The following is a 12,829-nucleotide window of genomic DNA, read 5'->3' on the forward strand; positions in this document are numbered from 1 at the left end:
AACGGGAGAAGGTGGGAGAATGGGATTGAAAAAAAATCAGCCATGATTGAATGGCGGAGCAGACTCGGGCTGAATAGCCTAATTCTGCTCCTATATCTTATGGCCTAACTCAACAGGAATGGAGCCAATACCCTCTTCAAGGGATGGGCGTTGCTAGTAGTATTGTGGATGTTTAAACCAGTTTGGTGACAGGTGGAAATCTGAGGATGGAATCAGAAGGAAGACAAGCCAAGATAGAAATAGAATATTAGGGCTTCAGGTGAGAGAGATATTGAGGAAGTTAATAAGAAGGGAAATGGCAATAGTGCAGGGAAATGAAGGGGGTAACAATAACCAGAGTTTATCAGGAAACCGAAGAGTGTATGAGCTTTAGAGTACGCCACCAAACAGAGTCAGAGTAAGGAAAAATAATAAGATAAAATTAAAGACTCTTTATTTGAATGGGTGCAACATCTATAACAGGATAGGTGAGTTGATGGCACCCATTGGAATAAAATTAAAGTAATTGGAGGTAAACCAGTTTCAGTGAGATGAGAGTAGTCTGGCTAAGGTAATTGGAACTAACATTTACAGGGAAAATCGTAACAGAACAATGGGCTGCCTTTAAGGAAGTGATGGTTTAGATATGGTTGAAGCACATTCCCATGAAGACAAAGGAGGAACAAATAAACCAAAGCTCCACGGATGACGAAAGAGATAAAAGGGAAGACGAGCAGCTTTTTTTCTTACTTTTTGACAAGCGTCAGGTTATAAATTCCAGCAAGATTGAGCCTGATTACAAAAGAATTAGAGGGGAAGTGCAAACTAGAATAAAAGACAGCATTTGAGAAGATTAGCTGCCAACATAAATAGGAATCCAAAAATGTTTGATCAGCATATAAATAGTATATGGAGGAATGAGGCCAATTAAGGACTAAAATAGGAACTTGCAGATGGATGCTGAGGGCAGTGTTTAAGGCACTAAATTAGTACTTTGCATCTCCCTTCAGGGAAGAGGGTGGTAGGAAAGGAGGAGATAGTTGAGATACTCGACACACTAAAGATTAATAGCATGAATGTTTTAACAAAAGTTGGCTGAACTTAAAGTTGTGGACTAGAGGGAATAGAGAATTTTGAGGGAAATTGAGAGGAAATTGTGGGGACACTGACCATAATCTTTCAATGCCCTTTAGATACTAGGGGTTGGAAGACTGGATAGTGGTAAATGTTACTCACTTGTTTAAATAAAGGAATGAGGGTAAGGCACCCTCTGCAGGCCAGTCATTTAAACCTCTAGTCATGGGAAAGCTTTTATAAACATTGATCCAGGACAGGATTGATAGTCACCTGGAGGCAAATCAGCACAGACCTTTCAGGAGCAATTTGATAGAATTTTTTGATGAGGGTAACATTTGCATTCTGAGTTGCAACCATTCCATGATTCCATAATTATATAAGTAACGGAAATGGATGAACGTATGCCATATGCAGAACTGCAGAAATGTGGAATAACCCCAGAATAGCTTTGAAGCATGTAGTATAAGTTGGTTGAGAAGATAATTGGGTATATTCGAGAAGGAGAAAGCTATGGGGGATATAGTGCAGTAAAAATATTGTTCCATTTTGGAAAAAATTCCAATGAAAGCAGCCAGTTGATATTTCCAGTTTCTATAAATTCCCATGTTCCAAAAGAAAAATGTTAAAGGAGTAGAATGCTGGTGGATTTGGGGTAATGTAGGCATTTTTCATGCTGTCAGAGTTGAATTAGCAGGGAACATATTTGCTATTGATGGCCATTGTTTTTTGTATTAAGGGCAGAGTATACAGGACACAAATGGAAGGGCAAATCTTCCTGATTGTGAATGAACCACCAGTGTTCAGGCATTGCAGACACAAAAGTCATGGACTTGCACAGGTTTGCTTTAAGTCTAGGATTTACTGATGATATCATGTCTAGAATAGGCTTAATCACTGGAGTCCAGCAGTGAAACCCTATCCTGCTGTGATTCATGAGCTTCGCTTCGGGGAATTGCCTCTCTGATCCTTTGCCAGTTCAGACCTAGCATAGGACTGGAGACCCCATTGATTGTGTTGGGGGGGGGGGGGGGCGGGGGGGGTAAGATTTCCAGGGCTGCAGATTTAAAAACAAAGAACAAGGCAAGACATTTTTAAATGGAGACACAAGAGACTGCAGACGCTGGAATCTGGAGCAACAAACAATCTGCTCAGGAACTCAGCAGGTTGAGCAGCACTTGAGGGAGGAAAGGAATTGTTGACATTCTGGGCCAAAAAGCTGCATCAGGACTGAGGGGAGAGGTGAGCGGCCAGTACGAAGAGGAGTGGCAAGAAAGGATTCTGAGGTGATTGGTGAACTGAGGAGGGGTGTAAAGTGACGGGCAGGTGGTGCCAGGTAGGGGAGAGGAGTGTGGGTGGATTTGGGAGACAGTGGCAGGTGAATGATAGATGGAGGCAGACAGAGAGAAAAAACACAAAAAGAGATGGAGCAAGATGGGGGAGGGGAATGGGAAGATAGGAGATAGCTGCTGGACGGAGATAAACTGGAACACAAAGCACTACTAGTGCTGGATTCGGAAAAGTAAAAGAGGTGAGGGTGGGAACCAGTAGGGGAGAGGTGAACAGCAGTTGGAACGAGATTGGGGGAGGTGGGGGAGACCTCTGTGTGTGAAGTGGGTGGACGGAACGAGGAGAGGGAGGGGGACGAAGATGGGTCAAGGGAGGCTGGGGGGGTTGGATGTGTGAAAGGGGACAAAAATGGGATTTGCATCAGCTTTAATAGTTGTCTGTGTCTCTGATTTATTAAAATCATTTGCAGCTCAGACTGTCGGAACCTGCCACGGGTGTTCCAGAAGCTGGGTCTCAGCACTCTGCCACCTGAGGTCTACTGACCACGAGGACCTTTCCAATTGACTACAGTGTGCTGAGGCTCAGTGAGATTTTCCCTCTACACTTGGGTGTTTGGGACCACACGCAGTTGGTAAGGTCCTAGGTAGTTCCAGCTCAAGAAAAATGGAACAAATTACCCTGGAAGCATGTTGTATAAATGGGTTCAAAAGATACCAGGATATATTTATGGATGATTTTGTTGTCACTGCTTTCTAAAGAGGAGTGGTAAAGGGACAATCTGAAGAATGATTTGAGGATGGAGCTGAATTCTTGATTTACATTTAGAATCTTTTCTGTATAACCTAGTTTCATCTTAATACTGCATCTACTACATGGGATAATATTTTTTTATCCAGCTACTAATAGTATTTTACTAAGTATGCATTGTATCTGTAGATGTTAAAATGGTCCTTTGTTTTTATCCTGTTTAGAAACTGACAATTCCTGCAAAGTTTGTTGTAGAGAAAATGGAATTTGTAAACCATATATAGACCAAAACAAGCAGTTTTTATATCTGCGCAAAGGAAAACCCTGCACTGTTGGATTCTGTGACGGACATGTAAGTAATAACTTTTACAGCTAGGTTATTCCAGTTCTATTAAAAAAAAGTTATCTTTCACTTTTTTTCTGTCTTTTTTATTCTTAGCTGGTTTTGCTATCATATCTTGTATCAGTCTTTAGTAAAACATCGAAGGTTTATTTCCATGTCTTAATATCTAAGAATATTATCAAGAACACCCTTGGAAGGAGATTCAGGAGATACTCAGGTATATTTGTGGTGGATAACATAGTCATTGGTTCCAAAGAGGAAGTATATGGGAACAGTCTGAAGGATAACGAAAAGGAAGTTGGATTCTTGAATTAAATTTAATACATTTGCTGTAGAAACCAGTTGAATTTCATACCACATCTTCCAGATGGGATTACTTTTTCATCTAGCTGTTGTCCCTTGGTAAATAAACTGAAAAACAAGTTTGGTATTTGTTTTTGGGTACTGAGTAATCTTTATGGGTTGAAGTGATTCAACAGCAGTCTTTCAGTGTAGAGCATTATCACAGTAAGCCTTGATTGGCTTAAAATAAGAAACAAGCTTATTAATGAAATAATAAACCTGTGACCAACTAGGATATGGTGGTTCGTAATAATATTGACAAGAAGTCTGTTTTATAACTGGATAATAAAAACAATACAATTTTTAAGTAGTAGTTTGTTTTCTGTCAACAATATTCATTGTATTTCTCCTTAAGAAATATAAATTTGAGTATTTCAGAGACAAACTATGTTGTGCATGGATCACTGAGATTTTAAGACCATCTTTCCTCAGACATTTTCCAGCTGCCTGCTACATACCAGAAGCAGACATGTTTTAAAAACAAAATATTTTGTATATATTTCCTCCAGATAGAGAATTTACAGTGTTTACAGGGCACCTTTGATTTTAAACAGCCAATTCCTCTAATTCAAAAAGGAGCTGTTAATTAAATATCTGAACTGTCATTGTATTTTCTCATCCATGTTAGCATAACGTTCTATTTGTGTATTAGAAAGGCATGGTTCAAGACCATGGCTCTGTTGTTAAACACTTCACACTAAGTCGTATCTTTAAAGAATCAGACCCTAAACCAGAACTTAAAGACTACGTTACTTGCTCAGTATAATAGTATCTATTATTTATCCCTACACCTCCTGAGGACTTTGCAAATCAACCACGTAGCATGGAAACAGAATGACAGTGGGTAGCATTTTGAATCCCTGAAGGACTTTGATGAACCATTTGACTATGACACATTATTTTTCTTCCCTGTCCACAAGTCACCAGATGTTTAATTCCATTTTTGCAACTTTCTATCTTGGATTTTGAACTTTAAGTAATCCTAGGTTGTTAAGTCAGTGTAATGAATAACAGGCTACTGCAATCATAGTGGAGTGTTGTTTTGACATCGTAGGTAATCTATTTTAAACTGTTACTTTATTTGCATTTCATTTGCTTTGCAGAAAATTGCCTGAACTTCATTTCATTTGACTTTCTTTCTTGCAGTCTTTGAATAGTGACATGATCTGGTGCTGTGATTGGAGCTTGTGTGCTTGTGCTTTATTTTTATGGAGCTCACGAAAAGAACAATGACTTCATTAACAAACAATCAGTAGCCTTGTCTACTACTTTTAGTATACAGCAGAACAAGAAAGTTTGTAAAACAGTACTGATTGTGAGTTTGGGAGGAAATTTGTGCTTTCAGAATGAAGTCAGTGAGTATTTGTGAATACACAGAAAATGCCTTTTTTAATTTGTGTGAGCACTAAATATTAACATAACCTTTTCCCATTGGCCAAGCTGGTTAAGAGGCAGAGTCATACAGCAGAAAGGCCCAGATTTTAATTATAAACCATGAGCCGGATTTGGTGATAAGGCCACAACTGCTGGACTGTGTGTCCCTGAGTGAAGGAAACAGAAGTGCACAAGGATTCCTGTATTTGATATGTCAGTGATTCCTTTCAGTACATGTATGATCACAGGAGGACAGCCTAAGATCTATTGATTACTCTGGTTGAACAACCACTGGACTCTTGTCTATATATAAAGGATGACTACTTCAGAAAGTAACCATGAAACTATAAGTTATTAAATTGCCATTTAGTACACATGACAGTTATAAACAGCCTTTTGGTACACTATTTTGTGTTTTCAATAAATAAGAATGTTTCATTAAAATTCAGAGATATTTTAATTCTATTAATACTCTACTAAGAATATATTGTTGGCGATGTGCAAGAGCATTGGCCATCAGTTGTACTTGTTTCCACCCATTTGGTTCTGTTAACCTCAGTGGAGCTGAATATGCAGGAGGTGAGCACATCCAGAAATAATCTCACATGAGTTTAGTATTGCCGTGCAAGGAAGAATTTCTCTTCCACTGTCTTTTGGATGAGAGTTTAAATTTATACCCTTTTTCCTCAACCAGTTTAATGCTGCACTACTCAAAGAAGAGTTTAGAGTTTTCCCAGTAACCTGACCCACGTTTAGCCTGGTGACATCGTCGCTAACACAGGCAGTTATGTAGGTCAGTTACATTAGGAGTTGGGATGAACCTGATTCCGAAACTAATACCATCAAAGGCCGTGGCACCATTTGTGGAAGTAGAAACAAAGTTATGTTTCAGGTCAATGACCTTTTTGTCAGAACTGGCAATAATCGAGCTATGTGACTGGTTTTAAGTATAGAGTCAAGGTAAAGGGAAGAAATAGAAAGAGTGATCACCTGTATTGTTGGAAGGTAGGAATAGTTATGCAAAAGAGACATTTTATCGCACAAAGCAAAAGGGAGTGGTATTGCACACAGTAAAGAAAGTAATGAACAGTTCTAGAAGAGATGTAAATGAAATGCTGCCAATAAATGGTACTCAGTGGGGGTGGGAGGGGAGCTGTTAAAGGGAGAAAGAGAGAATGCAGACTAGTTATATTGTCACTTTCTAATTAATGTGCACTTGAAACAGCTTTGTATCATCCTAATGATGGAAATGTATCGATACAGTTAGATCTGTTGATAGATGTCACTATTAATGGTTTAATTGTTTTTCGTTCAATGTTTGTTTATACAGGGCAAATGTGAAAAGCAAGTACAGGATGTGATAGAACGATTCTGGGATTTCATTGAGAAATTGGATATCAATACTTTTGGTAAGCTCACACACAAAGTTTGTATTCTCCCACGTTCTTTTGTCCTTACTCCTCTTCAAAGAACTAAACAGAAGTTGATTGTTTTTGCAGCTATGAATTGATCTTAAGTATGTACATTTTTAAACAAATTAACAGTAGATTAAGTAACATAAATGCAGTTGTGTTTTGTTAAAGCTAAATAATATTATGAGTTTACCCTGATTTGTTACTTGTCACCTAATTCACCCAAGAACAGTTAACATAAGTTATTGGCATATTAATTAGTGATATTTATTTCAATATCTGTGTCAGGCAACTTTTTCATATTCCTGCGCCTGTTAGCTAAGCCTACAGAACCACTAAGTATCTGTTAATTTCAGGAATACAGTATACATGATCACTCCATCAGAATGGAATATTTGCAAATCTCTCTGCTCAGTTTCTTAATCCTTAGTGTTTACAATTTTTTTTCCTGGTGCTCTATATTATACAAAATCAGAACATTGTTTCTTGATCTTGTTGTGATTTCTAAAACTGTAAATGGGTGATGGGTTAAATCAATTGAGTATTTTAGGGTAACTTTTTTTTAAATATTAAGAAAAATAAAAAAATTATCTTATTGTCATTATAATGAACCTATTAGTTGTAATACCTCCCATAGGCTATTGAGTACCTATACTCAAATCTTCCTTTGGGTAACTGCAACATGTGTAGATCATCAGTGAAGTTCCTTCTGTCGTAAGAAGTTAGAACACTTGCAACTACTCAGAAAATGAAGCTGGGCATGCCAGAATGCGGCAAGAACTCGACAGCGTTTGGGCATGGGCTGATAAGTTTCAAGTGACATTCATGCCACACATGCGCCAGACAATGGCTGTGTCCAACTGGGGAGAGGTTGAAACCTACCCTTGGTATTCTGATGGACCAGCCTTATAAATACTGTGGCTTCCAGAGCAAGCAGAGGCTGGGTATCCTGCTGAAAGAGACTCAACTCTTGACTGCCCTCAGCCTTTGTCAAGTCAGTTCAATGAAGGAATATTCCCCACTTATTGGGATGGCTGCAACTTCAAATAATGATTGGGAAGCTTGATACCATCCAGGACAAGGAAGCCTGGTTGATTGGTAATGTCTCCACCACCCATACACAAGGGCATTTATTAAATATACATCAGTTACTTGCCAAGGCTACTTCAACAGATCTTTCTAAACATGATCTCTTCCACCAAGAAGGAGCTGGCACCTGCTGGTTTGCTTCTAAGCTGAAGACTACCCTGACTTGAAAATATGTAAATATTTCTTTGTTGTCCCCAGCTCTGGATCTTGGAACTCCCACCCAACAGCATTGTACAAGTTCTTCCACAGAAAGGCAGTTCATCGTGTCAATGGTGAGCAGTAAATGCTTGCCTTGCCAACAATGCCCCCGCCCTATAAATAAATAGAGATAAACATTCCGAGAGTTACTGACTGGAATGACTTCTGGTTCATTTACAGGTCAGTGCTGGACTAATTGATCTCAATCAGGATATCAGCTGGGGTAAAGTGCTTGAGTTGTCTGAATTGGACATAATGATATTTAAGTTATTCTTGGACCTATCATTACTTAGTTGATTACTTTTAAGCAAACGTGGTTTGCAACATCCATTTTCCATTTTCCTTTTTCCAAGTTTCGCTCTGCCAGTTTCAACTTAATTTTGTCTTTTATTGTAAAATGAAATATCTTTTAGCAGTTGCACGGAAAAGCACACAATCCACCTCACTGAATTTAACCCAGGACATCCAAGTTCTGTCTGTGGAGAGGAAAAAAATTGTCCATAATAGACATGTGTTAGTAAATGAATTGGCAGCAGATGAAATCTGGTAAAATTATCTTCAACATTGTAGTAATGAGTATTTATCTGTAAATGCTGATGCTACTTTTTTTTAAACAGGGAAATTCCTAGCTGACAATATTGTTGGATCTGTTGTTGTTTTCTCTCTGGTTTTTTGGATTCCCCTCAGTATTCTCGTCCATTGTGTGGTAAGAAAGATATTTGTTTCTGAGCACAATAAGGATGGCAGATTTTTTTTTGTTTTCATTGTTAACTTGGGAGCTTAAGCTACAAATAAAGCTTAAAAAGAATGTAAACAGATGTAGTAGTTTTCCTTGAGCCTACTTCAGCTGCTCTGCTATTTAACAAAATAGTGCCTGATCCTGTACTATAATTCCTCTCTCCTACCATATCCCATATCTTTTGATTGTCATAGTGTCCATTTGGATGTCAATCATGATCATTATAAATGTAGTACTAAAATGTTTTTCAACTTGGGGATGTGAGTAGAACAGTATGTTCTTGGAAAAAAAAGGGCATGTATTATTATTTAATGCCTGGGGATATCCTAAACTACTTTTGAAGTAGCAGACAAATTATACAGAAAGCTTCCAGAAACCAAAATGTGATCATGACCAGAATCTCTTTTAACTGTTGATGGTTGAGGGATCAATATTGCTCAGCTAGCAGAGATAATTCCCTGCTCTTCTTCGAAGTAAATTGATGGTCCTTGATTTAATATCTCTTCTGAAAGACATTTGCCTCTGACAGTATTCTCTTAGTACTATAATGGAGTGCCAACCTAGAATTTGGTGCGCAAGTTCTGGAGTGGGGTTTTGAACTACCTTTTGACTCAAAGACTATACGCTGCAGCTGCGTCATGGCTGACAGTAGTAGCAAAACCAAGTTCTACCAAGATTATGCCTAAATGTTTGTGTTGTTTTGTGTGGAAGGGAATTTTTCTTAATTTGTTGGACAGTTTGGTTTATAGCAAGAGAACACAGGGATAAGCTAACAAATACTTTAACTTTTTTCTTTCAGGATAAGAAATTAGACCAGCAGTATGAGGAGAGCACAAAAACATTCTTCCCTCCCAGTGTATGTATTGCAGAAATCTGCTTATGATCATTTCTGGCAGTCAAATTCTGATCAATGAGATCAATTTCTGGCTGATAGATCTTTCTATGCAAAATATACCAGTTGTTTTCATCTATTAATAGATTCTTGGCACATTTTATTCAGTGCAGAATAAGCAAACTTGCATTTAAGTAACATGGGATCTTGTAAATGGGATCTTGTATTTCATAGGCAGTTAATCATTTCTGCTTCAAACAGATTTGTGTTGAATGGCCAAATAACCTGCTTCCGGTGGCATTGAGTAGGGCTTCGGGAGAGCTGCATACTGCAAAGTGGTCTATTGTGTCCGCCTGAAAAGCAGACAAAATGTTCCATTTCTATCAATATGGAACTAGACAAGAATGGCAGCTTCTTCAGTACTGAAGTGCCACTTAGATTGAGTACTCGTTCTGCAGTTGGGCTTGAACCCACACATTTCTGGTGCGGTGAGAGTACTGGCAGTCCCCGGGTTTTGTAAGGGTTCTGTTCCTGAGAACTGTCTGTAAGATAATTTCTCTAAGTCAGAAATGTCAGTTTTCTATAGTAACCCGCACTGTATTGCTCTACACACACTTGCTATAATTTCATTTCTAATACATAATTGAACTAATGGAATATAACTGTATCCAGTCATTAATGAATCCCATGAAACATTATTATTACTAACTTGAAAAGTGATTTAAAGATGAATGGGAGAATTTGTGTAAAGTCAGATTTCTGTAAGTCAGGTCTTCTGTAACTTGGGAAGCCTCTGTGCTACCACTGAACCAAGACTGACAGATTCCTGACACAATCAGAATAGCTTTAAATGGGATATAGTTGAAAATCATTTGTATATATTAGTGAATTAGGAATTGGATTTGTTTTGATGCTGTCCTCTCCTAAATATTTGCATGCTTTTTTTTTTCTGAAAATATTAAGTCACCTCATTGCAACTGCATGAAGTAATATCAGTTGATTTACAATGTACGATTGATGTATATTTTAATAGCCTGTTAATAATTCCAGTGGTCTCTGAAAACAGATACAGTTCAGATATTTGATATAGAATAGATATAATGTAGTCATACTTCACAAAACTAAACAGAGGTGATTAATAACTGCCAGTGCAGCTACCATGTAACGTTGAGTTGATGCAGCCAGTAGTTTGTTTTTATATGACACCTGACATGGTAAAATGTCCAAGGCAAATTGTTAAAATTTGACACCAATGAGAAAGGTGTCATTGGCTGTTTTCACTCCATTATCTTTACACACTGGCATCTAATTTGTTTCAGTCTTTTCTCTGGATTGACTTTATCAATTAGCCTGTGTGTGACTTTCCTACTTCTACCTGTAGGCATCTTTACACAGCTGTATAGATATTAATTAAGCTTTTTTTAAAATTAAACACTTCTATGTTAAACTTTAATGGAAGCCAAATTCAGATCGCTAATTGTTTCATTAATATATAGTTCATGAATAGTATGAAAGGTTGTATATTGTTATGTTTGGATTTAAATTTTGAGGCAGCAATAATGGTGAAATTTTCAACCGCGTCAGCTAATTCACTTAATATATATTATTTTGTATCCAAATAATCTGAAATATGTGGTTGCAGGCTTACACACGTTTACTTGAGAATTTCTTTCCCAAGATACCAGGCAGTTTAAAAGTACAAATGAGGGAGCCAGATTTGAAAAATGAAATGCACACAAACTTGGCCTCCCAGAAACATATGTCGCATTCATTAGCGTATCTACCCTGTCTAAAGGGTGTGTCACCCACAAAATTTTCAAGGTTGGATGTCAGGGTTTTGATGATGTATAATGTAGTTGGGTATGATATGGCAAGGAGTTGCAGGCATTTTACTGTATTTGCCCCATGGAAGTTTGACACAACCGTGATACAGTAAACTGATAACCACCAGGCTGTAAAGTTAAGCATTATAGCTCATGTTCCCTTCTATTTTAAGGATGGTAGACTGTAAGGCTGCTGTAAGTCCATGTAGTGTAGTTATAGTTCCAGGCTAACGTTGACATCTTCTCCAGAAGAGGCAGAAAACCAAAGCAACTTCTTGAATAGTTTTGTCAAGGTAACATTGTCTAATGTAACTATTTTTAACAATTTACTGCAGAACGCCGAGATGTTTAGCAGCCTAGAATCTGCATCAGTTCGCATAGTGAAGCCTCCCCTTCAGTCCACAAGCCGTTTTCAACAACCTCCACCACCATCAACACCAATGGCATCAGTGACTGTTCCAACAATCGTGGTGCCAACAAAATCTGACCACCATCGGATGGACACTATACAGGAAGACCCCAGTGTTGATTCTTTAATTGGAGAGGGTGGGTTAGGCGAAGATCCTTTTCCAAATAGTAGCCAGACAGCAAAATCCTTTGAAGATTTAACAGCGCACTCAGCCAACAGGAGTGACAAGGCATCTCTGTTTAAATTGCAGCGTCAAACCAGAATTGACAGTAAGGAAACTGAATGCTAATGTTGCTTGAATGTTTAGTCAATTTTTATAAAACACTGAATTATTTATCATGTGGTTTCTCTTCATAAGACTTTTGTTACAAATCAGGCTATGTGCAAATTGATGTGGGCTTCTTCCCAGTGTATGCAGCATTTTTTTAAAGCTGGTAATGTGTTTCTGACCTGGAACTCTTGTAATTGCTCTTAAGTACACAAAATGATTCAATGTACAGGCCACTTTATTTAAAAACAAAAGAAATTTGGCTGGATCATAACTAACTGATAAAAAAAATCTTCCAAAAATAAGTTCTTTATGAATCTAACTATTCACTTTTTAACTGAGGCATATTTTCTATTGGGGTAAAGCACAGCTTTGGTCAGTTACATTTTTGCTGTTTGAAAGCACTGATATGTAAATTACTGCCTTATGTTTATGACTATTGATTCTACATCAGTATTTGCAAGCAGTGTGAGCAGCTTACTGCTGCAATTTTGGTAATTAAAGACTTTAAATTTTTTGTAAATATAAAAATTTGGAACTATAGTGACCGCAATGTACTTTATTAAAATGTTTGGATTTTTAATTGGTTTGTTTTAATGAATAGCTTCAAATATTTTGAAGAAATTGTAAATTTATCTTGTGGCGGACAGTCACATGGGTTTTCCTGAAAAATGCCAGCAGTTCTGCATGAAACGTCAGTTACTATCAGGAAGCTTGGGACTCTTGTGCAGGTAAGGACATACAGAAATCCTGAACTTCCTTAATTATGACACAACCATTTGGCGAATCAGGTCCATGTTGATTCCCAGTAGAGCAATCCCATTTGCCCTCTTATTTTCCCTGTAGCTGTGCAACTTGTTCTCTCACATGCTCATCAAGTCCCCTTTGATTCTTTTACCATTTACAATAG

At 37.8% G+C, this 12,829-nt stretch overlaps 1 protein-coding gene across 4 annotated transcripts in view; it reads left to right on the forward strand.

The window, feature by feature from the left end:
* The window catches only part of LOC127574939 (disintegrin and metalloproteinase domain-containing protein 17-like), a 56,850-nt gene extending 44,165 nt beyond the window's left edge, over positions 1-12,685 (forward strand). Inside the window, exons 15-19 of one of the 4 annotated variants that reach the window (XM_052024464.1) lie at positions 3,315-3,442; positions 6,480-6,558; positions 8,466-8,554; positions 9,387-9,443; positions 11,578-12,685. In XM_052024464.1, the coding sequence (XP_051880424.1) occupies positions 3,315-3,442; positions 6,480-6,558; positions 8,466-8,554; positions 9,387-9,443; positions 11,578-11,940 (716 nt within the window). In that variant the 3' untranslated portion in view covers positions 11,941-12,685. The remainder of the gene's footprint in view (positions 1-3,314; positions 3,443-6,479; positions 6,559-8,465; positions 8,555-9,386; positions 9,444-11,577) is intronic. The other 3 variants (XM_052024465.1, XM_052024466.1, XM_052024468.1) reach the window with 3 other exon arrangements.
* The last annotated feature ends 144 nt before the right edge of the window (positions 12,686-12,829 follow it).

This window comes from Pristis pectinata, chromosome 10 (genome assembly GCF_009764475.1).
Source record: "Pristis pectinata isolate sPriPec2 chromosome 10, sPriPec2.1.pri, whole genome shotgun sequence".
Taxonomy (NCBI): domain Eukaryota; kingdom Metazoa; phylum Chordata; class Chondrichthyes; order Rhinopristiformes; family Pristidae; genus Pristis; species Pristis pectinata.